Source organism: Chelon labrosus (genome assembly GCF_963514085.1).
Source record: "Chelon labrosus genome assembly, chromosome: 24".
Lineage (NCBI taxonomy): Eukaryota > Metazoa > Chordata > Actinopteri > Mugiliformes > Mugilidae > Chelon > Chelon labrosus.
In genome coordinates this window covers 2,446,578-2,473,382 of record NC_140357.1, presented here as the reverse complement: position 1 = coordinate 2,473,382, position 26,805 = coordinate 2,446,578, and the positions used below count along the sequence as shown (strand labels likewise).

The 26,805-nt window shown below is 43.8% G+C and overlaps 2 protein-coding genes across 2 annotated transcripts in view; one reads left to right on the top strand and one right to left on the bottom strand.

Moving 5' to 3' along the window:
* Positions 1 to 24,944, top strand: part of LOC311508998 (protein jagunal homolog 1-B) — a 51,016-nt gene extending 26,072 nt beyond the window's left edge. The window contains exon 5 of the transcript XR_014699776.1: positions 24,799 to 24,944. The gene's annotated coding sequence lies outside the window, so the exon portion shown is untranslated. The remainder of the gene's footprint in view (positions 1 to 24,798) is intronic.
* LOC311509516 (methyl-CpG-binding domain protein 5-like) lies at positions 10,261 to 26,805 on the bottom strand. Its single transcript, XM_084574755.1, is given in 15 exon segments — positions 10,261 to 10,540; positions 10,619 to 10,694; positions 10,775 to 10,848; positions 11,227 to 12,390; positions 12,392 to 12,606; positions 15,104 to 17,461; positions 17,553 to 17,724; positions 18,419 to 18,421; positions 18,423 to 18,549; positions 25,227 to 25,368; positions 25,438 to 25,480; positions 25,835 to 25,927; positions 26,028 to 26,112; positions 26,464 to 26,557; positions 26,775 to 26,805. Coding segments are annotated over 13 exon segments (4,578 nt in total). The 5' UTR covers positions 26,076 to 26,112; positions 26,464 to 26,557; positions 26,775 to 26,805; the 3' UTR covers positions 10,261 to 10,477.

Sequence of the window (26,805 nt, the reverse complement as noted above, 5' to 3'; positions counted from 1 at the left end):
AATTTAGGATTTGAATAACAAAGACGGGTACTTTTTAAAAAACTTGAGCAGTTAGTTTATTTAATTTTATTTAGTTTTTGGATACTGGCATTAACCGGAAGTAGTGACCAGGTGTCCGTTAATTAGCCTGATTAACGTAACTTCGGTCTCGAGGTGTTGTTTGTCTTAACATAAAATATTTTGTGACTCTATGAAGAGGAAATAAAAAAATAAAAAAAAAACAGACACGAAGACATCGAGAGTTATGTCCAGGTACAGTAATATTCCGTGTTACAGCAGCTACCTGCCCTGACTACCTGTTCGTGTTTACCTGTTAGCTTTGAAGCTAATAGCGGTGTAGCTTGTGTTGTTTTGCTAAAGTTGAGAAGAAATATTCTGTAGCTTTGCACCTGCTTCGTCTGAAATACCAATATTAATCGTAATATTGTTATTTTATATTTTTAACGAAGTTGAAGAAATGTTAACGTTTGCTGTAGCTAAGACTTAAAAGTAATAATATATTTAATTAATTATTTTATGCACCTGGAGGAGATATTTACATTTAACTGCAATGCTTTCGTGTAACTCAATCGAAGAGACAAAAAGAACAAACATTATTTTTTTTTTTTAAATAAAATAAAATCAAATGAACCGGAAGCACTGACTTTATGATTATGTTGATGAATAAAACAAGTTTACCCGACAGTACAAAGTCACTAATAATATTAATAATTATTAAAATTAGGACTTAAATAACAAAGACGAGTACTTTTTTAGAGTAGCTACACCTGAGGAGTTTATTATTATTTAGATTTTGGATCTAAGCAATAACCGGAAGTAGTGAACAGGTGTCGGTTAATTAACCTGATTAATTAATTACCTGAGGTAACTTCGGTCTCAAGCTAACGTGTTGTTGGTCTTAACATACAATATCTTGCGACGAGGAAATTAAAAAAATAAATAATTAAAATAGACATGAAGACAGAGTTATGTCCAGGTACAGTTCGTGTTTACCTGTTAGCATCGAAGCTAATAGCGGAGTAGCTTGTGTTGTTTTGCTAAAGTTAAGAAGAAATATTCTGTAGCTTTGCACCTGCTTCTGAAATTAAACTGGTTTGAGTGTTGATTCAATATTAATCGTAATAGTTTACTGTTATTTTATATTTTGAACAAAGTTGAATAAATGTTAACATGTCCATACAGTACCAAGCCAAGACTTAAATTTATAAATATGTTTAATAAATGATGTTCAGGAAAACAGTCAGTGATGCAGTGAGTCTCCACCAGGACCAAGCCCTGTTGTTACTCCTGAAATCCTGCTCAGAGAAGACGGAGAGGTCAGAGACTTCAAGGTAAATCCTGCAGGGATTCAGGATTCATACAGTTGACACTAAATGAATAAAAACATTTTGATTTCATTTGACCCTTGTGCATGTCCTCATCTCTGTTCCAGATTAACTTCAGCATGGACTCACGGAGAGACAGATCTTAGAAGCGCTCCGTGGTGTTCACCAAACCGACAGATGATCCCTCTGCTTCTTCTGTGACTCTGAGCCAAGCGGTGACTGACCAGGACGCTGGAAAGTGACCCAAGCCCAGGATACGTGTCTGATCTGGAGGAGGAAACGCAGCCAGCGTCTAACTGCAGGTGTGTTGGCTGCTGTTGTCAGATACAGTCATGTTTCAGGATGATGTGAAATGGTTTCATCAACTTTTGTTGCACTGCTGACGAGAATATGACTGAGGAGTCATTAGTGTCTCTTTATCCACTGACTAATGATCAAATTATCATCTACATGTGTCCTTTAATGAGAGGATGTCTCTTCTTTATTGGAAGATCTGTTGTGTGACACCCTGTGGGCCTCAAGGCCTGTTGTCTGTTAAAGATGGCTACTAGGATCTGGGGAGGGGCTTATTTTCCCTTATTGCTGACACCTGTTACCGCCCACCTATATATACTGGGGCAGGCAGTCTCAATCTCTCTCTCTCTCTCTCCTTTCTGGGTTGTGGTTTGAAGGAACACAAGGGTTTGATTGTTCTCGCTTTTGTGCAGTACTGTTTGAGTTTTACTTTGAAAGAAACGTGTGTGGTCTCCACATTTTGTCCTTCCTCTGAGCCAGGTCGTGACAGTTGGAAGAGTAGATCTAATATGATATGAAGAAACTGAACACTAACTTTCAGCATCAACATGAGCTAAAGTTTAATATGTTTATCACGTGAGACATGAGACATCAACACATCCTCCTTCTGTTTCAGGTGGGTCTGTGGGATTCTCCTGGTTGCTGCCAGCGTGATGGGCATCATGTGTTGGTCTCCTCCAACTTGAGAAACTGTTCAACAGCATCAGGAGCATCCAGTTCTTCATGGTAAGTTCAGCTTTTTGTTGTCTTCTTTCTGTCTGACCAGCAGTCTGCAGCCTGAAGATCACTATCGCTGATGGACGAGCGCGGTCCAGTTCGTCCACATCTACTGCAGCCTTCAGGACAGCGCTGCAGAGAAGAACCTGGACGTGACGCTCTGAGGGCAGCTCTGCCAATCATATCATGTGTGTTTGTGACTAAATGGAATGTTTTAATAAAAGTCAGAAAAAACAGCTGGATGTGTTTCTGGTCATTGATAATATTGAGAGAATGCTGCTTTTTAAAACATGAACTCTACAGCTCTGACTGTTAGAGGGTTAAACTGTTAGCTGTTAACACTTAGCTGTTAGAGAGTTGAACAAAAGGTAAAAGTAAAGCTAAAACACTTAGCTGTTAGAGAGTTAAACTGTTAGAGAATTTAACAAAAGGTAAAGCGTGGTTTGTGAGAGGCTTCGCCTCTCACAAACCACGCCAATTTAAGACAGTTGAGAGGGGGGAGGTGGGTTTGTGAGAGGCTTCGCTTCGCTCCGCCTCTCACAAACCCACCTCCCCCCTCTCACCTGTCATTGGGAGGGAGTTGGGAGGTGGGAGGGAGTTGAGAGGTGGGGTTGGAGAGGCGAAGCGAAGCGAAGCCTCTCCAACCCCACCTCTCACCTGTCTTCGCAACTGATACTTTGAGCTAGACACTCTGGGGATTGAACTCCTGATCTTATGGTTCGTGGACAGCTTGCTTTACCCACTGAGCTATGCCACCCACCCACCCTACTATGATTCTTTCTCTGAAATAACTCAGGTGGTGAGGAGGACCGTCTGACCTGGAGATGAACACACAACCTCCAAAACTTCACCACACGTGAACGACAGACAGACGTCCTTTTAAAGCCTCAGACTGATGTTTCACCACAAAACCTGGCTGCTGCTGAAATCACTTTTACAACAGGGACAAAATATTATGAACAATCCAGATAAAAAAATAAATCATTCATTCTTTGTTTGACAGAGAAGCTTTTATTTTCTCCAAAAACATCAAATCACATTTTAATACACTTTCCTCTTAGGCCTCACTGTGGAAGTACATTTTATCATTTAAGAAAAATAAATCTGTCCAATGAATGACTCTTTACAATTACTACCGTTTCACTGAAGTCCTTATTTTTTTTTACTACTGGCTGCAGGTACAACAATACATTTCACTGTGCATGCGACAAATAAAACCTATCCATCTGTCTATCTTAGTTTCTCTACCGTTTCTGCGGAGACTGTGCTGACCTGATGTCAGAAGGTTTCTCTGTGAAGCTCATGATGAGACGAGCTCTGAGGAAAGGTACAGTATGAGAAGGTGACGAAGTCAGACGACGACTCATCTTCAGTTTTCATCTGGAAACTCATCGAAACGAAAAGACAACGACACATCCTGGATTGACTGAAGGAGGAAGAGGACACAGAGACACAGAAACATTTAGAGGATTCATCAACGTCCACAAAATTCGAATTAATCTGAAAAATGACTGAACTCAGTCTAAATGACATGAACAGCTACAAACAAACAAGAGGAGGACGTTCCATGTGGAGTCAACCAGGAGTTCCCACCTCAGACGTTGATCATTTGTTCCTGTTGAAGATATGCGATAGAAAGTCCAAAATATTAGAGACGCTGTTTATCTAATTATAGCTGCTTTTACAGAAGGAGCCTCAACATTTTAATTTACAGACCAAGTATTGATTTAAACTCTCCATCTACATTATTCTTCTTATTTACAGACAGATACTAACTTGATGTTCAAGTTCCTGTCAGATTTAACTCTGACATGACTGTATGGAGACAGGTGTATGATTTTTATTATTTTACATTTCTGATGCATCCCTTTTAAATAAAGGTTCATCTCATCTTAAATAATCGCCCCTTGTCTCTATAATTTTGAGATGATCAGTAACAGACTGAACTGTCAGGACATTTGTTTCTGCAGTGATCAGATCACACACTTTACTTATTAGTTTTATTGTTGATAAAATACAGAAAATCTGCTTTAAATCAACATTTATTTTGTCAGTTTATTATTTTTCTAAATGCAGGTGGATTTCACCAACGTGTCTGAAATGTCCGATTTGTCCTGAACGCAGCGGATTTAGCAGGAAGTGGAGACAGCGGAGCAGCAACACGTGGACTCTGTCCGTGTGTTGGTTTAATGTTTCTACAGTGAGTTGACCAACTGTCAGTCAGTTCAGTGACTTAGTAATGAACACTGAGAGGAAGCAGCAGGTCAGTCTGCAGAGTCTGCTTTTACTCTTTAACGAGTCAATTCAACAGGCAGAGGCGGGAGGACGCTCGCTGCTCTGAAAACAGACTCACCTGCGCAGGTGAACGCAGCCCGTTCATCAACACAAACACTGCAAACAAACCGACACCAGAGTAAAGGAGAAGAACGAGAGAAACGTTTTTACCTTCAGCAGGAGAGAAGAAGCCACGACGCTGAGACTGAAACATCCAGAGGAACAGGAGCAGGAGGAGGAGGAGTGATGAAGCTCAGATGCATTAGAGGCACACCTGATCCTGATCGATGTAATCAACACAGAGGACAGGAAGTGGTTAGAAACTACCGCGATCACTGCCCTCCAGTGGTCACCGCCAGTAACTACATCTATAGATATCCTAGTAACTCCTTGTTCTTAGGTCCTCTCTCCTCAGTGGCTCTGGAGCTGTGGCTCATGATGTGAAGCCTTTCCTCAGAGATTATGAAGGTCTGGGTTAAAGCTCTGGATGTATAAATCCATTTTGAATATTAATACCAAGGTGACAGACTGAAAAGATGTAAAAATAGGTATAAGTGTTGTATGAGCTCTGGCTTAGAGGCTTGGAGTTGGGTGGAGGAAGCTTTTAGGGCTTCTTCCTCAAAAAAGCTTCAAAGCCTCAAAGACAGACACTATATAGCAGCCTTCCAATGATTCACACACACCATGCTGAATCCAGTTCCACAAACAACAACAAAAAAACAAAGTCAGTCAAGACTGAAAGGCTCTAAGAAACACACACACACACTGACAGACAGACAGACAGACAACCCACCAGAGAGAAATGTATTTGGCTCTATCTGCTGTCCCGTCAACATCTGAAGTGAATCCAATCACCCTGACAGTAACAGCAGGTCACGCTACAAAATAAGACATTTCCTGTTCTCAATAGGTGGCACTATAATATTTGTATAATTAAGTACATTAAAACAGCTTCACCAACTATTACAGGGTAACCAACACGCACACACACACACTGACAGCCACCAGAGAGAAATGCTGTGGCTCCATCTGCTGGACAAAGTAGCACACTACATGAAATGATGATGGAATTAGTAAGACAGTGACTCATTTCACTTTCACAACCAGAACAGGCCCAAAGTTTAACGAAAACTCACAAGTTTCACAGTAAGTCATCACGATGGGCATAAGTCTGTCCTGATAAAATATGAAGAGAATCCAATCACCCTGACAGTAACAGCAGGTCACACTAACAAACACCCATGCCACTTTGACGAAAAGTCAAAAACTTGTCAGGTTCCTTCGCCTATCTTTCAACAACTTATTTCCAAATTCTGAAGTCAATCTGATAAGGCATCTAGCCTGAGGGCAACCAAGACACAACCAAAGCTTTGTCCAACTTTCACTGTTTTATCAAAATAACAGACTTCCTTTTGGGTTTAGAATATGGCTCCAAATGACTTTTTTTTGTGCGTCCTGGGATGTTACATATATGTGACATATTTCCAGATTTTTAAACCCAACGGGCTTCAGGGGGTGGTCCAAAGATGGCGCTACAGAGCCATTTTGCCACCCCCGTGCTCAAGGCCCTTCCTTATACATTAAATTTTTCAGGCGAACACAGGCGTCTGCAGATTTTCAGGACTTTTTGTGCATGTTTAGACATGATCTCATTGGAGGAAAGACGCGGACAGTACGAAAACAATAGGGTCCTTCAACTCCCATTGCATGGCCCCATTGGGCCCCTGCTACTTCGTTGCTCAGGCCCCAATAATAATTAAACTTTCAACAAAACGTCACAACTTCAGTCTTTCATCAAGTAGCAGTGGCTGTCTTGGCGTCTCTTTAATTGTGGTTTCCTGTGTTGTTAGTTGATTTTCATCCTCACATTTACAACTGGTGGTGGGGGACTAAACTTCTTCGCTAAACTTCTTTGAATGGGCATCAATGAATTTTAATCTGGGACTTTTATTAAATGATTTCATTGATAAATGTTTGATTTGAAGGATTTCAGGTTAACTCAGAGAAATAAACATTCACATTCAGTCTCATTCACTCGTAAATTCAAATTACCCAAATGTTTGTTCCATGTGCTCCATCCACACCTGTCCAGGTAGAAGGCCAGACTGACAAACAGGAAGTGGAAGAATCCAATGTGATTTATAGAAGGGGGAGCTGGACAGTACCAAGTTGTAGAAGCGGTGTCTGGTAGTTGTAAACCATAATCATATAAAAATGTCCATTACATGCATTCATACAATTTCAGCATCTAGTTTGAAAATCATAAGATGTCAGTAAGATGTCAGCCTGTAGGTAAAAGTCAGACGGTGATGGAAAGATGTTTTATTTCATTAATGATGATCATCTTCTACTTGCTTGTGTTGGCAATCTGTATTTGGGCAGAAGATGGAGGAAAACACACATGGAAGTAGGATGACGTTTCCTTGCTTGCTGGTGGGAGTCTTCATGATTAGTGATGGGCAATCGAGGCTTTGTTGAAGCCTCGACACGTGATTCAAAAAAAGGTTCACTGCTCGAAGCTTCAGTGACACAGTGCTCTATTAGGACATCTAGTGGACAATAAAATGTAGTGCAATGGAGACGTGTCTTACTGGTTCATGCTTGTACGGGACTTGATTTGCCATGCACATTCCTATTCGACTACGTTACATGGATATGTGGTTTGAAGTTTATTATAAGAAAATTATATACATATAACAATAAAATAAATAATAAAGAACAAATGAGAATCGAACCCTCGTTTCGCTAACGAAAGACCTCATCAATGATGCAGCGTTGTCGGTGGACCATTTTGGTTAGTTGACATATTAAAGGTGTGCTATCCTGTTCGTCCACTAGGGGACAGTATGACGCAACAAGAGGACAAAGACACAAACCAGATTGTTCAAGTAAGAGTGACCATGTTTTTAATATCTTAAACATCTGTGCAACATTATTCAAAATGTTACATCACTGCATGACCTGTAATGTTTCACAATATTTACAAAAAAATGCTGCTTACATCAAACCATTAAAAAAAAAAAAACAATCTCAAAATAATGGACAAACTATCCCTAGCCCACGTTAATGCAAAAAAAATAAAAATAACAAACAAAAAAAAGCAATCAAGTGCACATCATACTTCACGCAAGTCTATTTTTTGTAAAGTATATATTAGTGAGAAAATATATACTTAATTACAAGTTGAGGAAATAAAATACTGACAACGAAAAGAGCAAAAAGAAATCACACTCACGCCTCACACACATGATCACAGGTGGAAGGAGGAAAATAAAAAGACTGCACACGCCACCTCTTTAACAGAGAACACGATAGAACAGATCCACGGGCTCCTGCTCGTCTTTGCACAAAAAAAATAAAAAAAAATAACGGAGGAGGCAGAATGAACTTTACCGAAAGAGCTCACGTCACATTTTATTTAGTTTTTTTTTTTTTTTTTTTTTTTTTTAAACGGCTGGAAGAGATTTCCTCGCCACGGTTTACAGTAAAGATCTGTGAAAGTGTGCACGCTGAAAATAAAGATAAAAATAAAGATAATGTTTATGGGCAAAAGTGTTTTTGTTTGTTTTTTCTCAGCGTGCACACGACACCTCAGATCAGAGAATACAGTACAACTTGACTTGAAGGTGAAAGCGTCTCTAAGATATGTTTTAACGAACGGATCATCGGTTTGTTTAGTGGATTATTTGGTTTTTAGGTCGTTTAGTTTCTTACTACAACAAAAGAAAGAAAAGAAAGAAATTCAAGTAATGGTAAAGGTTTTATTCTGCGGGGGTTGTGGCACGTCTGGAAATAAAAACTTCATTTTGGAGCAACGTAAAAAGAAGGAAAGGGTTGATCATATTGCACTTGATATTTCTCTGTAGTGATTTCAGGTGTGAGTTCCCAACACTTGTCAGTTTGTAGACGGATCGCTTGTAGTGTCAAAAACTGCGTCGGAAATAATATGGTGTTTTTTGTTTAACCCTCAGTGACACAATCCGTAGCAACAACAAAAGAAAAGAGTGTCGTCTGCGTTAAATAGGGAGGGGATATGACCTCTGACCTCTGGATACATGATCTATTCACTGGTTAGAAAACAACAACATACATATACACATATAAGGCTTGAGTTCTCAACTCTTGGTAGAATTATTGCCATCTAGCATATTTGTAAAGCTTAAAATAAATATGGAGTACTGTACAGAAATAATTTACATCAAAAAATTAAAAAAGAAACAAAAACAAAAAAACAAAAGGCCCCTAAAGAAGAAATGCTTTCAACGCTCCTGAAAACCCAGTTAGTGTTTGTGATGATCTAGACTCTGAGCTAGTCGCTACTAAAGCTCTAGGTGACTACAGTCATGAGAGGAAATAAAAATATATGTCGTCACTGTACAAACGAGCACGAAAACATGATCACAACCAGCAGATGAGAGACGATGGAGCTGCTCTCTTTACAGCCACCCAACTATGAGGAGGAAATGAATGAAGTGACCTCTGACGCTGAATCCTTGGCCCTAAATGTCCTAGAGTTTGTCTCCTGTAGCTTCCTGACGTCTGTCTTTGTCTGTCTGTGTTAATGTAGTGTGGAGAGGGTAGCTGGTACCTTGTGTTCTCTACTCCAGAAATGTTCTGGTCATCCAACGCTGCCATAAACTCCCTAACCCTCTCTGGAAGATGTTTCTCCTTGACGCTGTCTCTTCTGTTGTCGTCGTCTTCTTCTGGGATTTTTGGCAGCTTTAACGCTGTCCAACCATCATTATAAGAGAAGAAGAAGAAGAGTAGTAGTAGTAGTAGTAGTAGTGGTGGTGGTAGAAGAGTTTGTCTCTTCTTCTGGGATTTTTTGTGGCAGCTCTGATGCTAGTCTACTGCCACCACAGAAGAAGAAGGAGGAGGAACAACCTGGATCTGGACGTCCCAAGTTTCCTGTTGTGTTTCCATTTTCCAGACGATTACAGATGTTTCTACGTCAAGAGGTTTAAAAATATGGCGGAGTTAAATTAAAGCCCTTTTCTTTGAATCGTGCATCGACCTCTCTCCTGATCCTGGGACTGGAACACATGACTTCAAACTTCAAACTGAGAAATATCAGCAGCTAAATCTTGCCTTTTTATTTATTTATGTATTTTTTGTTTTGGTGCTCGTAACGAAAAGGAAACTGAACACTTTCTGCTGGTAAAGTTCATTCTGTGGTTTCATCTTTTTAACTGTAATGGAGATCATGTCCGTTCCACTGCTGTCGCCTTGAAAAATAAAAACTAACAAACAACCAAAGGAACTAAAGAGTAAAGGAACCCAGCTCGTCGTCTTACAGGTGATCATATAAAAGCTTTAGGCTGTATTCTTATTTATCCTACGCATGCGGCCGACCGCATCATTTCTGAATAGAAACCAAGACATTGGTACACTTCTTCTGCTTTGTTTTTGTACAATAAAAGATAAAATGTGCATTAGGTACGCTTGTACATGACATTGTACAATATTTACATACAATTCTTAATAGCAGGAAATTTCAGGATTATCTATATACATATTGAAAATGTATCAGAAATATTTGGACTGTCTATTCTTCTTAAATATGTTAGGTAATGCTTGTTTTTTTTTTGTTTCTTTTACTATCTTATACTAGAAAAAAATAGTTAATTATTCAGTGAGCTGTAGACAAATTGCAACCGATGTTTTTCTGTCTTTTTCTTTTCGTTTTTTTTTCCGTTTTGTGTTTTTCTCCTACTACAGTTGAAACTGTATCGGTGGTTGGATCATCTCCAGCACCTCATTGAGATCATGGGACGAGGATGTACCAGTGAAAGTCCATGCGTAGCACCTGTTAGAGAGCTCGGACGCACGGCGCCTCCGAAGGCTTTTTGAGGACGACACATTCAATGTTATCTGGAGATCTTCCTCCTCTTGGGCTTGGGCAGCTTCACCTGACGGTCCCGGGATGGGATCTGAGGGGGAGACATTGAGGTGAGGCGTGGAGGTAAAGGGGACGACCGGTCTGCGAGGTTATCAGAGAGGATACTCACTGTGCCTGACATCTTGTCTAGCTCGCTCATGGCCTCGTGGATAGCAGCTTCCAAGTGATTATTCAGTTTCCCCGGCCTGTCGGATGAAAACATTCACATTAAACTTGTTTTTTTTTTTTTAGGATGCCGTGTTTAATCGTGGTGGAGGCGACTTACTTCAGGCCTCGTTTGGCGGCTCGGTCAAGTGCCTCCAAGTCGTGAGTTAGTGTTTTTAGCTTCTCTGGCTCCACCTGCAGGAAGAACAAGGAACAAGCTCAGAAACAGACCAGAGTTCATCAGAGCGGAGACGTTTCCTCTAAGGAGCTTCTTCATGTCTAAAGGGCTGAAGGACAAAACATCTTCAAGAAACTCTTCAATCTCTTGGACGACTCAGAGCCGTCCCAGACATGTTACCAGAAAGCTTGGCAGCCATCTCTAGTCGGACCCGTTTCTATTCTACCACTTGGCAGGTATGACGCTGGGATCCATCTGCCACCATGGCTGCTGCACAAAAACAAGCCTCTGACTTTTCAGCACTGAAACAATTTTCCATCTGGAGTTAATTTATTCTGATCTGCTAAAGACTAAACTGATCTTATTTGTTTACGGGGAGCTCTCTGGTGTCTCACCTTGGCCTGCTCCCTCAGCTGCATAGCAGCACTGTGCACTTGTTCGTCCCCGGCCAGCTTGGCGGGCCAGGGTGGGAAGCCCTTCAGCTGGCCCCAGACCAACTCTCCCATGTTGAAGGTCCTGGAGCGGTAGCGGAGCAGCTCTGACGAGGGGGAGTCCGGCTGCCGCAGGTCCTCCTCGCTGCTCGGGCTCTTTGTGTCCGAGGGGCTGGGGGCCATGCCGTTGAAGTGGCCGTTGTAGTGGCTGTAGTCTTTGGCTGTGGCCAGGGGCCCCTCCAGGCTCGTGGAGGATCTGGGCGACTGGTCGTCCCCCGTCAGCTCCTGCCGCGGGGGACCCAGGGCTTCTCCGTAAGCCCGACTGTTGAAGTGGGGGGTGGTGCCGTTGATGTGGGTGCAGCGCTCCACCGTCTGCTCCAGACGTTCCTTGTAGTTCGCGGGCGTCCGACTGCAGTTATTGAACCGGTAGCCGTTGTCCAGAAAGGCCTTCTCATGGGCCAGGGCCAGTCCGTGGTCGTTGGCCCCCTCGGTGGGGCACGGTGGAGCAGGGGCCAGACTGCAGGGACTACTCCTTACTTGGGTCGAGCACTCCAGAAACTCCTCGCCGCCCCAAGCGCTGTTGTTGCTGTGACCGTCGAAGCCTCCTCCGTGCTGCGTCTCCCCGTCCCACTGGCCCCTGGGGGTCCCACTGCCCGGAGAACGGAAGTAGTCCCCAGCCTCTGGGCCGTCTGGAGTTCTCTTCCCCGGATCCAGTTTCTTCTGACCCCGCCCTGGCCTCACCTGCCTCGGCCTGGCTTGCTGGGGGGGCATGGCCTCCCCTTCCTGGTGTCCGTGCAGGACAGCGCTCACCGCTTGGGGCAGGTTGACGGGTTCCCCTACGGAGGCAGTGAAGGCACTCATGGCGCTGAGGGCAGGCACCGGACTGGCCTGTGTGGTCCCACTCACCGTGGTGGTGATGGTTACGTGGACACCTTTACTGGCGGCGTCCACCACGGCTCTGTAGATGGCGTCCACCGACTCCGGGCCTCCACCGGGACCCCTGTCGGAGCCAGGCGTGCCCGACGGAAGCCCCTCATCTTGGGGTTGCTGCTCCTCCCCGTACTGTGGGTGCGACATCATCCCCTGCTGTGGACACAACGTTAAAGTGACGACTCGATGACAAATGAAAAGCTGCAGAGGTTAGAGTGGAGTGGAGCGTTATCTGGTAGTTCTGGTAGAGGCAGGGCAGGGAGCCGGAGTTAGCGTCAGAGAAGTGCTGCTGCCCCTGGTAGACCGGGTGCTGCATGGCGCCCTGGTGGACCTGCCGCTGGTACATCGGACCTCCGCCGGCGCCGACGTGCGGCTGCAGGGCGCTCATGCTGCAGCCGAGTGACGACGGGTTTCCTGGATTAAAAAAAAAAAAAGAATTTGTAAAACTAAATCTACGTAATCCTCTCTAAAGATCAGTTCAGAGGAATTTGTAGAGGTTTTTAAAAGCCGTTGAGAAAAAGTTGCACACATTAACAATCTGTTGCGTCCGGCGCCAACAGATGGAGCGTGCAGCCGCAGCATCCAAGGACAGAGAGCGGGAACAAAAACACATCAAGGCCACAGATGTATCAGCAGGGGCGCTGAAAAGGGGGGGTAAAGGAGACGGATTCTAGGGGCCCATGATTAAGGGGGGCCCAGAGAGGCCCCTAATGATGATGAAATTATAATACAGAAAAAAATAATGACACTAAGTTATTAACTAACAAATAATCCTGGTAACAATAACTTTATTTGTTTTGGCAACATCAACGCCTGCAGGGCCCCCCCCCCCCCCCCCCCCCCCTATTTATGTAAAATGGTGGTGATTGAAAGGTTGCAAAAGGAAGCTTGACTCAGTCGGCAACGTTATATATTTGCCATTCTTTCATATATTAAGTTCTACTTAAATGATGAGAAATCATATATGGCCATTTTGTATTTTGATGGTGTTTTTGTTTTTGCTGAGATTTTTTTCTCTCCACTGATTATAATTGCTATTTTTTCATGGAAGAGTTTATTTCCAATTTAAGAATCAATGTTGCAGCAAATAAATGAATCAAAATGAATTCCATTGTATTCAGAGTGCTCAGTTCTTCCCCTACTGTACATGTCAACTGTCATGTTGTTCTTCTTTCACAAATATTGTAATGATAGTCAAAAATACCATTAAAATGCATAATTGTATGTAAAATAGCATCAAAAAATTTCGCCGCTGTGTTGGGGGGCCCTGTAAAGATTCTTTTAATGGGGCCCAAAATCCCTAGCGGCGCCCCTGTGTATCAGTGAATGAAGAGGGAGGCCGGCAGCAACGTGACGCAGACAAAGCCCGAGCAAAACACGAGCTCTCAGAGGCCTGACGCCGCCACCGCCGCCGTGTGTGTGTGTGTGTGTGTGTGTGTGTGGACGAGCAGCGACCGGAGCAGCTGGTGCGATGCTGCGTTGCTAAAGGGCAGCTGTGTGTGTTCTCCATTTTTTTTCCTCCTCCTCCTCTTTTCTTTCTCTCTCTCTCTCTCTTTAACGCCGAGAGCCACGACTCGGCCAGCCCTCCCCCCTTCTCTTTCCTCCCCACATCCTCCGCTACTGCTATGATATAGTGACGGCTGTTGCCGGGGGAGGTTGTCATGGGAACCGAGTGCATACCTGCCAACTTTTCAAAAAACCTTGGAGTGAGATTTTGTCGTGGGTGACCAAAATTATGCCGCGCACGCAGTCACACAAATTGGTGGCTCAGATATAAGATAATTGGAATTAATTTGATGTTGTACCCATGTTGTACCCTGCATTCTGGTGGTTTGTGGGGAGGTCCAAAGCTGTTGATAGGGGCAGCCCACTGAAGATGGACAATATTGGTTACATTCTGTGAAGCAGACATAGCTGAAGGTCCACCCCCAGGAGATTTTGGATTAAGTAGATGTGGTTTCCAGCATTCTAGTGCATTTTTGGGCGGTCTGCTAAAGATGTGCAATACCTGAACTTATTCTGATTCATGTTCAGCGTCATGACTTGTAGGTCTTAGTCTGTAGACTTGAGCTGAACATTCAGGAGGCGGGGGGGGGGGGGGGGGGGGGGGGGGCTAGCTGTATAGAAACAGATGGCTAGAGGCTAAAGCTAAGACGCCACCGACCACCAGGCCCGGGAGTTTTCAGAGCTCTACGTTATCTTATCCTGTGATACCAGGACGACGGACCATTATTAACTTTCACTAGTGTACCTAATGTTTTGGCAACTAAGCATGTTTTAATTTTAAGTATTAATCGACTGTCATGATATAAACTATATGAAACATAATCCAGCAGCAGTTATTGTGCCAATCAGGAGGCTAAATAAATAATAATAAGTGGTGTTTTCTTTTCCCACTGGTGACAAACGTCCCGCTCCACCCCCCCTGACCCACACCAGACCCCCTGAATCTCACCGCCTGGGCTCACCAGGGCCCCCGGTGATAAGAACAGGTGGCCTGCAGCAGACCTCGCTGATATCTCCATTATAAACCACATGAGGACACGGGGGACGCACGGCGAATACATAAAACTGCTGCTGCTGCTGCTGCTGCTGGTGGTGGTTGGGTCCCACACACACACACACACACAAGTAGTAACACACAGGCCTAAACCCTCATCAAAGGCTTCACTCTGGTCTCTATTCAGGGTTACTATAGCGACCAGCTTGCCGGGGAGAAGCTCTTTAGAGGCCGCTTCCCTTAAAGCGTGATGCAGATCCCGTTTCCATCTCCTCACACCGACCCGCTGACTGACTGCGAGCGCACAAATAGAACAAAGAGACACAACTCTGGCTGAGTGACAGCTAGACGAGGGCCCTGAACGTCTCTGCCCCGGGGCAAGGGTTGGGGAGGGGGTCGCTCATGTCTCACCTGTATCAGAGATGGTCTGCGTACAGCTGCCATCGCCACCTCCGTGTGGCATCACCATGTTTGTCCGTCCCATACTGTGAAGCTGTGACGGGTGGGGGCCGGGGTGGGACAGAGGTGGGGGGTTAGCGTTGGGGCGTCCCAGCGGCATGCCGTCCGGCCCGATGACCCCCGGCCCCATAGGGCCACAGCTGCTCATGGAGGACGCCTGCATCTGAGCCATCATGTCAGGGAACTGGCTCTGACGGGAGCCAAGATGGCCCCCGGAGGTGTCCATGCTCTGGCAGTGCTGCATGGCGTCTCCTGGACCCCGCAGCCTCTGCTGGACCAGGAGGTTCTGCTGAGGGCCACCGGGGACCATGACTGTGCTGTCGTTGTAGTGCAGAGGTGCAGATCCTGGAGCACCAGACCCCGGGCCGGGGCTGAGGCCTGGACGATGGGAACTCTGGCAGCTCATGGTCTGGAGCAGCTGAGCCATGGAGGTGTTCGGGTGGAGGTTTCCCTGTCTGCCCACTTTACGCAGCTGCTCGGTGGCACTGGGCCCCGGCATGTGGGGTTTATTAAGCATGCTGTAGACCACGTTGTTGCTGCTGTCGTGGTTTACAGCGGCGCCGCCGGACGACTGCTTCCGTTTGCGCATGGGGTCCCTCTGCTGAGCCATGAGCTTGTCTCTGAGCGCCGCCCGGCCGCTCCGGCCCTCAGGAGTGTTGAGCAGCATGGTGGAGTTTGGAGGGAGCATGGGGTTTAAAGCGCTGTGTCCGTCCAAGCCTCGAGGGCCGCTCATAGAGCCAGGGTGACCGCCGCCGCCTCCGTTTCCTCCGCCCCCTGCCCCCATGCCCGACATACCAACAGCACCACCAGCCATGCCACCAGTGCCGCTGCCAGCAGCGCTGAGTTTGTTTTGATTTGCTAGCTGTGCTTTGGCTGCAGCTGACAGGAGACTGCTGGTGGGGAAGGAAGCGGCGTTCTGTTGGTTGAGGATCTGGTTGAGGGGCATCCCCAGGAGTCCTGGGTGGCCCTTCTGGGAAGCGCTGGGCGTTGCCAGGGAAGATGACGACGAAGAGGAAGAGGTCGGCGAGTACATGGGGTTGCTGTGTTGCTGGGCGCCAATCGAGTTTCCCATCCCAGGCAGCAGCTGGGAGTCTTTGTACTGGTGGAGTGGATCCGTTTTATTGGTGGAGGGGCTTGAGGGCATGGCGGGCCGGGGAGACCCCATAGCCGACCTGGGGGAACGCGGAGGAACCTTCATGCTGCCGCACGGGCCTTGGTGCCCTGAGGGCATCGCAAAGTTCCCGTGGTCAGAAGAGGTGGAGGATGAACGTGAGCGATGGGGGGAGGCCTCCATCCTCCCAAGCGCAGGTCCAGCCATGTGGACAGGAGAGGTGACGGGGGAGGGGGACATGGAGGAAGCCGGACCACCCTGTTGAGTCCTTTGAACGTGGCCACCGTGCCCCACAGGCCCGTGCTTCACTGTGGGTAAAGGTAAGTTGCTTGGCAAAGGAATGATGGCGGGAGGGGGGATGTTTACATTCATCATTGGTACCTGAGAGTGGATGCTAGGCTGGAAGTTGGAAGGGTTCTGGGTGTTGGCAGGCGGCTGGCTGACCGGCTTACTGGGAATGGGGTCCAGGATGCCTAAGGGGTCCTTTTCAGAAGTCAACTGCCTTTTCTGAAGCGCACAGGATGGCGGTATGGATGGTGGGGGGGGTACGGGGTGCACGGGGGGCTGTGTTTTATGGTGAAACGCTGCACGTGGCAAATCCATGCCAGGGGGGAAGTTCCCTCTTGGCATGTTCATGTTCATGACAGGGCTTTTGGCAGTGGCCGTTGGGGAAAGGGGCGTACTAGTCCTCCCTGTCATGGCACAGGAGACCTGGCCCGCAGGGGAGCCGTGGAGCATCAGGCCGGGGGGAGAAAGGGGCGTCCTGGTGTTCCCGTGAATGGAGGCTGAGCCGGGACTACCAGCTCCAGGAAACCCACAGGGATTGGTCCGCTGAAAGCCCTCGGGACTCCCCAGAGTGTCCGCGCTGGGAGACTGCGAGCCGTCTCCGTACAGCTTGGCACCGGAGGGAGGTGGGCTCAACATGCCTCCGTACCCGGACCGGTAAGGAGATTTGGGGCCTGGTTCCCCACTGCTCAGCCTCTGTTGCCTGTGGTACCCAGAGTAGAGCTCCGGCTGCTGGGCTCCACTCATCTCCTGGGGCGGATACAGCCTCTGCTGCTGCTGCTGCTGTCCGGCTGCCATCATCATCTTGAAGGAATTCTTGCAGTCGGGGCCGACAGCACTGAGCAGCCCATCGCTGGGTTTAGTCCTTATTGCTCGTTGAGTCGTGGAATGAACGGCGACCACAGACGATGTACCTGAAACGCAAACACAAACCAGTTTGCTTCTACACGCTAAGAACACGTGTGTGATTTTCAGGCTTCATGTGTACGTCGCGTGCATCCGTACCTCCACCCGGACTGGTCAGCGTCAGAGGTGGGTGCGTCTCCATGCTCTTGTGCAGCGTGGCCACGGCCAGGAGCTTCCTCTTGTGAATGCAGAGCTTGGTGACGTCTTCATCTGCTTTCACGTCCTCCGCTGTCCTCAGCTTCACGGCCGCCCCGGGGTCGAAGTTGAACACCTGAGGGGAAAAAAAGAGGGATGTGAGGTGATTTGGAAAAAGACGTGGATTGTGGGGTTATCCCAAAGTAATCATTCGTTTAGTTCCTACATCTTGGAAAAGTATATACAGGAGGAAGGAGGATATTCTGGAGCGTCCAACAGAAAGATGAAACTAAATCAGACCCATAATGTCCTGATCCGACAAACATGGGGCGTTTTTGGGGACAAATTTAGCATCGAGAAGGATAATCGGTTGGGTTACCTCATGTAACGTGATACAGTGGACGCCTCACAACAACATCTGTAGCTGCACAGAAATCAGTGAAGCGGCCAGCTTGAATTTATTTCATACTTCCTGAGCGGAGAAGAGGATTAATGCTGCAGGAGCGGGTCTGAAAGCTTTTTCCCCACCTTGAAATCTGGTCTCTACACAGACCGTAGCCGGCATTAATTCAGGATGACCACAGTTTTTAAAAGGATGACTTCTGGATGCTGAAAAGGTCATTCCACCTTCCGAGCTTCGGGTTGTGAAAGTGAAACATGTCCTATCTCGGGGCCAAGACGTGTCAAGAGTTGATTAAAACAACGTGCCGTCTGAAGAGGCATTCGGCCAACACTCGTTCTCATTGGACGTCCAGCAAGTGGGAGCAGTCACGTTTGTCCGTTAGTTCATGGCCTGACCACGGTTGGCTAAATTATTAAATGATAATTACCTTGAGTTGTTATAACACCACATTTACAGGTTCCATCCGTCAGCAGGTAGGTCTTCACCTGCTCTAAGGTGGACAGCACCGAGCCACTGGGACTACACAGATTAAATAAAAAACAAAACAACACTGCGAAGCTGAAGCACACTTCTTCAGAACATCATTCAGTATTTCATTTGACTCCTGTAAAGAGATGACGTCGGGCGTTAAATCGATCATTTTACTTTATTTTACGCTCGCCCCAGAAGAAGAAACCGAAGCACAAAGGCTCCACTAGCAGACGTCCTCCTGGAGGCAGCTTCAGCAGACGTGAAATCCTCCCACTCTTCAGAGCTGCACCACGGAGGAGTTCTTTTAAGGGTGGGTCCAGGATTTATTTCACTTGTTTAGAGGCTGATATGTGATTAAACAGCTTCCTAAAAGTGTTGCTTATCAAATTTGGCTCCTTGTTCTTTCATTTTTTCCACCCCGTCTCCCCAGATTGGTAACTATTAGAATCAAAACTGACAAAAACAGGAGAAGACGACGTAGAAAGACGTGGAGGAAAAGTTAATTCTCTTTTTTTCCTGTAATCTCATTTTCCACCAGACCAGTCCAGTAGGTGGCGGTAATGCACCTTTAAGATGGTTTGCTAACCGCTATTAAACATCAGAAGAAGAAGAAACCGGAAGTAGTGAACAGGTGTCGATTAATTAGTCTGATTGATGTGAAGTTTACAACGTAACACGCTAACGTGTCTTTTGTCCTAAAATAAAATAACTTGTGACTCTTTAAAGAGGAAATAAAAAAGTTTAAATAGACACGGAAACTGGGAGTTATGTCCAGGTACAGTAATATTCAGTTAAAGTTGACCACGTGTTCGTGTTTACCGGTTAGCTTCGAAGCTAATAGCGGAGTAGCTTGTGTTGTTTTGCTTAATTTAAGCCTCGTGCTACCTTCGGGGTCTCTGGGACCCCAAGTGAATGGACAGACGGAGAGAGATTATGCAAGAGGGTTAAAAAGAAATATTCTTTCAAACCCATATATTGGTGGGGGATAAACATTTGATAGGTGCTTTGAGACACGCTATGAACCCAATAGTAGCATTTACACTTGAAATATGGAGCACTGTTGAAAGAAAATACAAACTTAAGAGAAATATATGCAATCTGGGGTGGTTTGCCTATGATTCCACATTCAAAGAATGGACACAAAAAGGTGTGACAGCAATATGTACAGTATCAGAAGGTGGACAGTTCCTAAGTTTCCAAGATTTAAAGACAAAGTACAGCCTCGAAAACAAAGACTTTTATAGATACTTGCAGTTGAGAGATTATTTCACAAAAGAGATAAGGTCAAATGAAACTATAAATAAGGTGATTGCCGTTATTATGGATTCATACAAACAGAAGGGGTCTCGGCCCATCTCTGCCTTCTGTCGAGCTCTGGGTGAGAGCAGGAAGGATTCAACGCTTTATATAAAAGCAAAATGGGAAGCAGAACTAAAAATCCAAATACAAGAGGAGGAGTGGTACCACATGTGTGAGACACAATGTACATCAACAAATTCATTAATATAGAGGGAGTTCTGCTGGAAAAACCTAATTCGCTACTTTATAACACCAAAGATAAAATCCAGGCAGCTTGCCATACAACAAGACTGCTGGAGATTATGTGGGAGCATTGAAGCAGACCATGCACACATCTTCTGGAACTGTATAAAAATGAGGACATACTGGCAAAATGTTAACTCTGTTGTAAAAAATGTTTTGGGATATGAAATCCCAAATACTTGTCCAGTAATGTATCTTGGGAATATTGGGAAGGTTGTAATGAGAGAAGATATGTACTTGACTAAAGTATTACTTGCGGCAAGCAAGAAAGCGGTCACAAGAAACTGGCTCAATGTGAACACTCCAAACCAGGAGCAGTGGTTGGACATTGTCCAGGAAATATTTGTTATGGAAAAATTGACATACCTGTTGAGACTCAAAGAGAATGTATTTGAAAGAAACTGGGAAAAATTGAACATTTACATGAGATGTGACACCAACTGAACAAACGCTAAATGGAACAGTGGACTGAACAGTAGTATCTCCAGACAGTACGTTAGTGTTATTACTGTTACTCTAACTTGTACCTTGTTTGCTGTATGGTTTTTTTTTTTTGCCTATATACATGTGAAAATTCAATAAAAATTGAAGTAATAAAAAGAAGAAATATTCTGTAACTTTGCACCTGCTTCATCCTTAATATATTTAATAAATTGTTTTATCTGCAAATGTTCTCAAACCCTGTACAGACATGTTGATTTGTAAATGCTGTGACAGGATGTTCAGGAAAACCACCTGGAGGAACAGTTAATTCTCTTTTTTTCCTGTAATCTCATGTTCCTCCAGTCCAGTCCAGTAGGTGGCGGTAATGCACCTTTAAGGTGGTTTGCTAACTGCTATTAAACATCAGAAGAAGAAGAAACAGGAAGTAGTGAACAGGTGTCGGCTAATTAGTCTGATTGATGTTAAGCTAACAACGCAGCTTGTGTCTCAAGCTAACGTGTCGTTTGTCCGAAAATAAAATAAATTGTGAGTCTTTGAAGAGAAAATAAAAAAAAAAACACAAAAAAAACAACATAAATAGACTCGAAGACATCGACTTCGTTATGTCCAGGTACAGTAATATCCAGTTAAAGTTGTCTGGTGTTTAAGAGTAAGTTCAGAAAGCAGAGAAGCACACCGTCTGTATGTAAAATTAGGTTCTCAGCGACGTAAACAAAGCAGTCTGTCAGTTGTTTGTGTTACTTAATAGTATCACTGTGCTGTGAAAAACAGATCTTATCTGTAAATGCATAATTCCTTTTCTCTGTCCTTTTTACCAACAGATTGTCAGAATCCTGCTCACACGTTGGAGCAGTTCCATTGAAGCTGGTGTTAAAATGAAAGAGTGAATCAAATGTTTATATGTTCTCACGTCTTTACATGTATGTCCATAGGTTTTCATAGAATGTGACCACAACAGGTCAAAATCGTATCTATCACAAAAGAATAAATGAGTTTCTGAAATATGCCAAGCCCACTTTGTGATGTCAGTTTAAAGAACTGTTATGAATTAAGTACGGGAGGGTGATGACTCAATATTGTCTGTCGTCTTTCACTGGAAGCATATCAGGGTGATGACACAGTTTTTAAACAAAGTATGAAATATTCTTAATACCTATCTGTAAGAAGACAAATATAAAAACACATGTACAATATACAGCGGTGCCAAAAGTACACACATTCTTTACTCAATTAGATGAACAGACACTTGTGTAAAAACGTTTTAATTTCATATATAGAATATATTTTGCAAAGAGGACGAGAGGGAGAAAGGTTAGTTGTATAATTTACAAATTGTATTCATCAAGGCGGTGGTAATTGGCCCTCAATCTTTCCTCACGTCGTCGTGACGCCTCTGTCGCTGGTTGACCTCTCTGGTAGACAAGATGAACGTAGGAGACCAGTCTGGAGAGTTTACATCAGGGACAGCACTTGGCCAGCCAAGATAAAATAAATGTGATTAACACCCTGAACTGAGAGGAAGGAGGGACAACTGTAGTTTACATCACGTTGTTACAGTCTGAAATAATTCTCTACCGTTTTCCTATTATGTCCGTAGGGCCGTCTCAATCAGAGATCTGACAATATTTTTTTGTTAGATGATTCTGACCAGACTACCAAGACTGTATTGTACATAGATAGACAATGACTACAATTTGAGAACCACTGGTCGTGATAGCTAACATTAGCTAGCAATGCTAAAAACAACGACACTAGTGATGGCCACATAGCTTAACGTTGGAACTTCAAAGGGTAATCACAAATATAGATATATATATATATAGCAAGATACTTTATTAATACCGAGGGAAATTCAAGCATCCAGTAGCAGTAACATACATTGAACAGACAATACAAAAGCTATAGAAAAAATAGAAAGTAACTAGAAATAAAATGTTTTATACAACTATAAACTATGTTAAAAATAAAATGTGACCAGTAGAAGTAGAAGGTTTTTGTTATAAATATGAGAGCTACAGATGGGGGGGAATGTGTGCAATTAAATTAAATTAGTTTGTAAACAGATGAATGAAATTAAAAAAATGAATGAAAATCACAGTCACCACATGTAGCAGAGGTAGACAGACAATATATATATATGTGTATGTTTCTAGTAATATTATAATACCCTGCTCTGTATTTTTGACAGTTTTAGTCAGCTCTTTAAGTAGTGTAATTACTGTAGCGTTACCTCTTTGGGAATTTTAAAGAAACTTTTTTGTTTTCCCTGGTTTGTACAGCCATATACTGCACAACACTTTGGCATTTTCCTGCCACCCATCTGCTAACCTCCTATTGGTTGCGTTCTCCTAATTAAACTTCCAGTTAAAATCCATAGAAGTTAAATTACAAATGTTTTGCAGCTGGCACATTCGGGTGACGTCTGCACTTGCAATCACTGCGATAAACGGAAACACCTGACGCGTAGCCAATCAGGAGAGGGAGGAAGGGGAAGAGTTAAACGGGGACCAATTGCAGGTCGACACGTCATACTTCCTGTCCACCGTTCACGCTTAATATACCCCTCTCGCCCGGCTTTAGATGCTTTTTAGCCAGCGTTGTAGTCGGAACGTTGTTTTATGAAGGCTAGATATAGCAGGTAAGTGCTTCAACTTATGCTAGAAGTACTTTATTTTACGATACGTGTCTGTTTGGCAGCGTGGCTTTCCGTTTATGTGAAAGCTGTGCTAAGCTTCCCGTATGTTTGACCTACTGCAGCTAGCTTTAGCTCGTTAGCTCAACTTGTCTTGCTGTAAATGTTGCAATTAACAGTAATCTGAACGATGGTAAGTTAAAAGAAGACGTAGGGTTTGCTCGTAGGTTTGACGCGCGAAGCTGAGAGGGCTCCAAGAAACGGGTAAGTGGTAAAACCTAATGTGCTAACTGGACATGCTAAAGCAGGAGCTGTGAATGACGCGCCTGCGCAGTGGAGCTGCTCCTCACCTGTGGTCGTCGAGCAGCCCAGTCTTTGTGGCCTGCAGTTATCCACTTAAACCTGATTTTTGCAATCTTTTAAGCTGACACTTTTGTTTGGTAAACTAAAGTAACATGCGTCACCTGAATGTTGTTCCTCCTTCTTCTGTGTTGCCTCGAGACAACTTTATTGTTAAATCAATGAAATTGCCATTGATTAACAAGGTGTCTGCAGCTGTGAATCTCAATTCCTGGGATTATCTCCAATGTGTTTCTTGCATTACTAATGAGTCCTTTCACTGCAGGTAAGCACAGGTGTCGTGCATTTAAGAGGTCCTGCTTCCCTGCCATGTGTTACAGATCTACCATTAATGCATGCAGTCCTCGTCTTGCCTGATGTGTTTTTAACTCTGTCTTTAGGTTTCCATCATGGCTTTCAGACTGTCATTACCAGATGAGGTAAAATTGTGTCCCTCTCTGAATCATGTTGAACATGGACATATCTTTTAGCACCACTTACTGGACACTGTCATTACCACGTGTGTGATTTTCATTTAAGTGCACACAGTCCTCATAGCTATAAGAAAAACTATTTCTACTGGTCACTTTATTTCTAGTTACTTTCTATTTTTATATAGTTTTTGTATTGTATGTTCAATGTTTGTTACTGCTACTGGATGCATAAAGTATCTGTCTGTTTTGTGTCAACTACTTTCTTGTTCGTTTCAGCGTCGCCTTGAAGTCTGAAATCCGTAAACGCAACATTGTCCACGTGCTGGTCTGGGTCCTGATGGCGGCTCAGGTAAGGGAAAAGTTTTCCAAGTGTTAAAGTTTTGATTTCCTAAACGATATCAGCTGAGTTACAAAGTTGTCTTCTGCGTCAGGTGAGCTTGGTGTCGCCCTCGCTTTGAGGTGAGCAAAGACTGCAGAGAACTATTATCCAGAATCATTTTCTATTTGAAAGTGCTGCCTTTTTCATTCATGATTGCAAATGTCTGTCCCTCATTGTAGGCTCTGAGAGTACTGGACGGAGGCCCTAGTATGTAAGTCCATTAAGAAACTACTCCACCTGTCACTTTTGAATGTTTTTATTGTTGAAACCCAAAATAAAATTTTAGTATCCAACATATGTAATTGAGTATTATTGCAGAGTACATTTGGCATCAATGGTAAACAAAGTGAAGCTCTTAAAAGTAACTAAATCTAAGTTAATACATGAATTTCTAAAGTAAAGCTAATGGTTAAAAAGTAAAATTTTCATTGTGTTGACTGTTTAACAGTGTTCTTCCCTTAAGATCTGGGGGACCAAAAGCAAATGTTAGCATTGAGTTTGTAATGCTAAAGTTAATGTCAAGTGTTTGGAGATGTTACCTTTTCACTGTTTTTTTTTTATTCCAGGGTCTGCTCTTTTTCATGACAAATTTGTTATTGTGACATTGTAAAGAGCTAACAATGTTTTTCCATTGAAGGTCTGTAAAGAAAGCAATGTAATGTGTTTTATTTGTAATGTTTAGAAAAGTCAATAAAATGGCATGTGTGAAGGACTTCAGTTTCAGCAATTTTTTCGGTTGCTAGGCAGAGGTGCAGAACCTATCTTCTATCTTCTATCTTCTATCTTCTATCTTCTATCTTCTATCTTCTATCTTCTATCTTCTATCTTCTATCTTCTATCTTCTATCTTCTATCTTCTATCTTCTATCTTCTATCTTCTATCTTCTATCTTCTATCTTCTATCTTCTATCTTCTATCTTCTATCTTCGTGGGGCCTCCATAAGCCCATTCATTCCCGATGGGGAATTTCCAAAAATATTGCTCTTGATGCTTACAATGGGCAGTGAAGGAGACCAAACAACAGGTTCAACACATTGCTAGGCTTTATTCTGTAAACACAATGAACCTTAGTGGCATAGGATGCAGCAGACACCTCATCTCTTTGAGCCAGCACAGCTGAATGAAGAGGAGTCAAGCCTGCATACACAAAGGACAACATTAAATCAACTCAATGACATGAACAACTTCAGTATGATAAACACTCACCATCATAGTTGAACATGTCCATAGCTTTCCCAGCCCAAATGCTCTGCACAAGCAACAACATGCAAATGACAACACATTACAAGTCAAAGGTGGATGGCACAAAGATTAACTGCAGCTAAGTCAATACAACATAACAGTCAAACATGCAAAGTAAAGTCTTTAAAGGAGTTATCTCTTCACTAAGTACATAAATCTTTTAGTAATTTAAAAAGCAGCTGAAGTGAAACAAAAATACTTTTGGATTACACTTAAGAAAAACAATTATAAATGGCTCAAAGCTATTTGTAGCAGTCATTCATCTAAATAAATAATATACGCAATACTTCTGATGTTAGTGTTACCTTTAGACAAGACACTTCTCCTATATTTAGTTTAAAGGCTGAACTCAACAACACACCTGAAGACGAGACAAATGACCTTTCTGAGCGTGCAGGGGAGAGCGACCCCAGAAGTCTCTGGTGTTGATCTGAGCTCCATGCAGAATCAGGTGCTGATTGGTGGCCGCAGCGATAGAGACAGAGTACAGATTAGATTGGGAAAAAAATATCAACCTTTACGCATTTACAGCTACTAGGCCTGAGCATCCTTACCTGTCCGTTGTGATCCAGGGAGCCGCATCTGGCCAACGCGTAAGCCATAGCCCATCTACCTTGAGCCACTGCTATGTGGAGAAACCTGCAACACAAAACAGATATGCATGAAAATGACAGTGCTTTACTTGACTACAGTTTAATCTAATGCATCAACAGTATACTCTAAAATAAAAACACCCACCGTGCAGTCAAACACTCTCGGTCAGTGTTTACCATTAAATAATTAGTATTTAACTGCTATGCAAATTAAAGTCTGAGGTGTCTCAACTATCACAATCTTTTCATAATTAAATACTTTATTTTGAAAGAAAGGTTTGGTAAACTATGGCAGGAACAATTATTCCTTCAAAGTAATTCTATCTTCTTGCATAAGCCCATTCATTCTCAATGGGGAATATCCAAAAAATATCATATTACTATTACCACTACTGACCTTGATGTTTACAACGGGCAGTGAAGGAGACTGATCAAACAACATGTTCAACACATCACTGTTGGCCTCTTCAGCTGCCATGTGTAAACAGGTCCTGCACAAATGACACATTAGTCGACAAACACCTGACTCTGCTTTATTCCATCAACACAATAAACCTTAGTGGCATAGGAAGCAGCAGAGCGTGGATCCAGACACCGCAGCGTTATGAGCCAACACAGCAGAATGAAGAGGAGTCAAGCCTGGGTACACAAAGGACAACATTCAATCACCTCAATGACATCAACAGCTTCAGTATGATAAACACTCACCATCATAGTTGAACATTTCTATATCCATAAC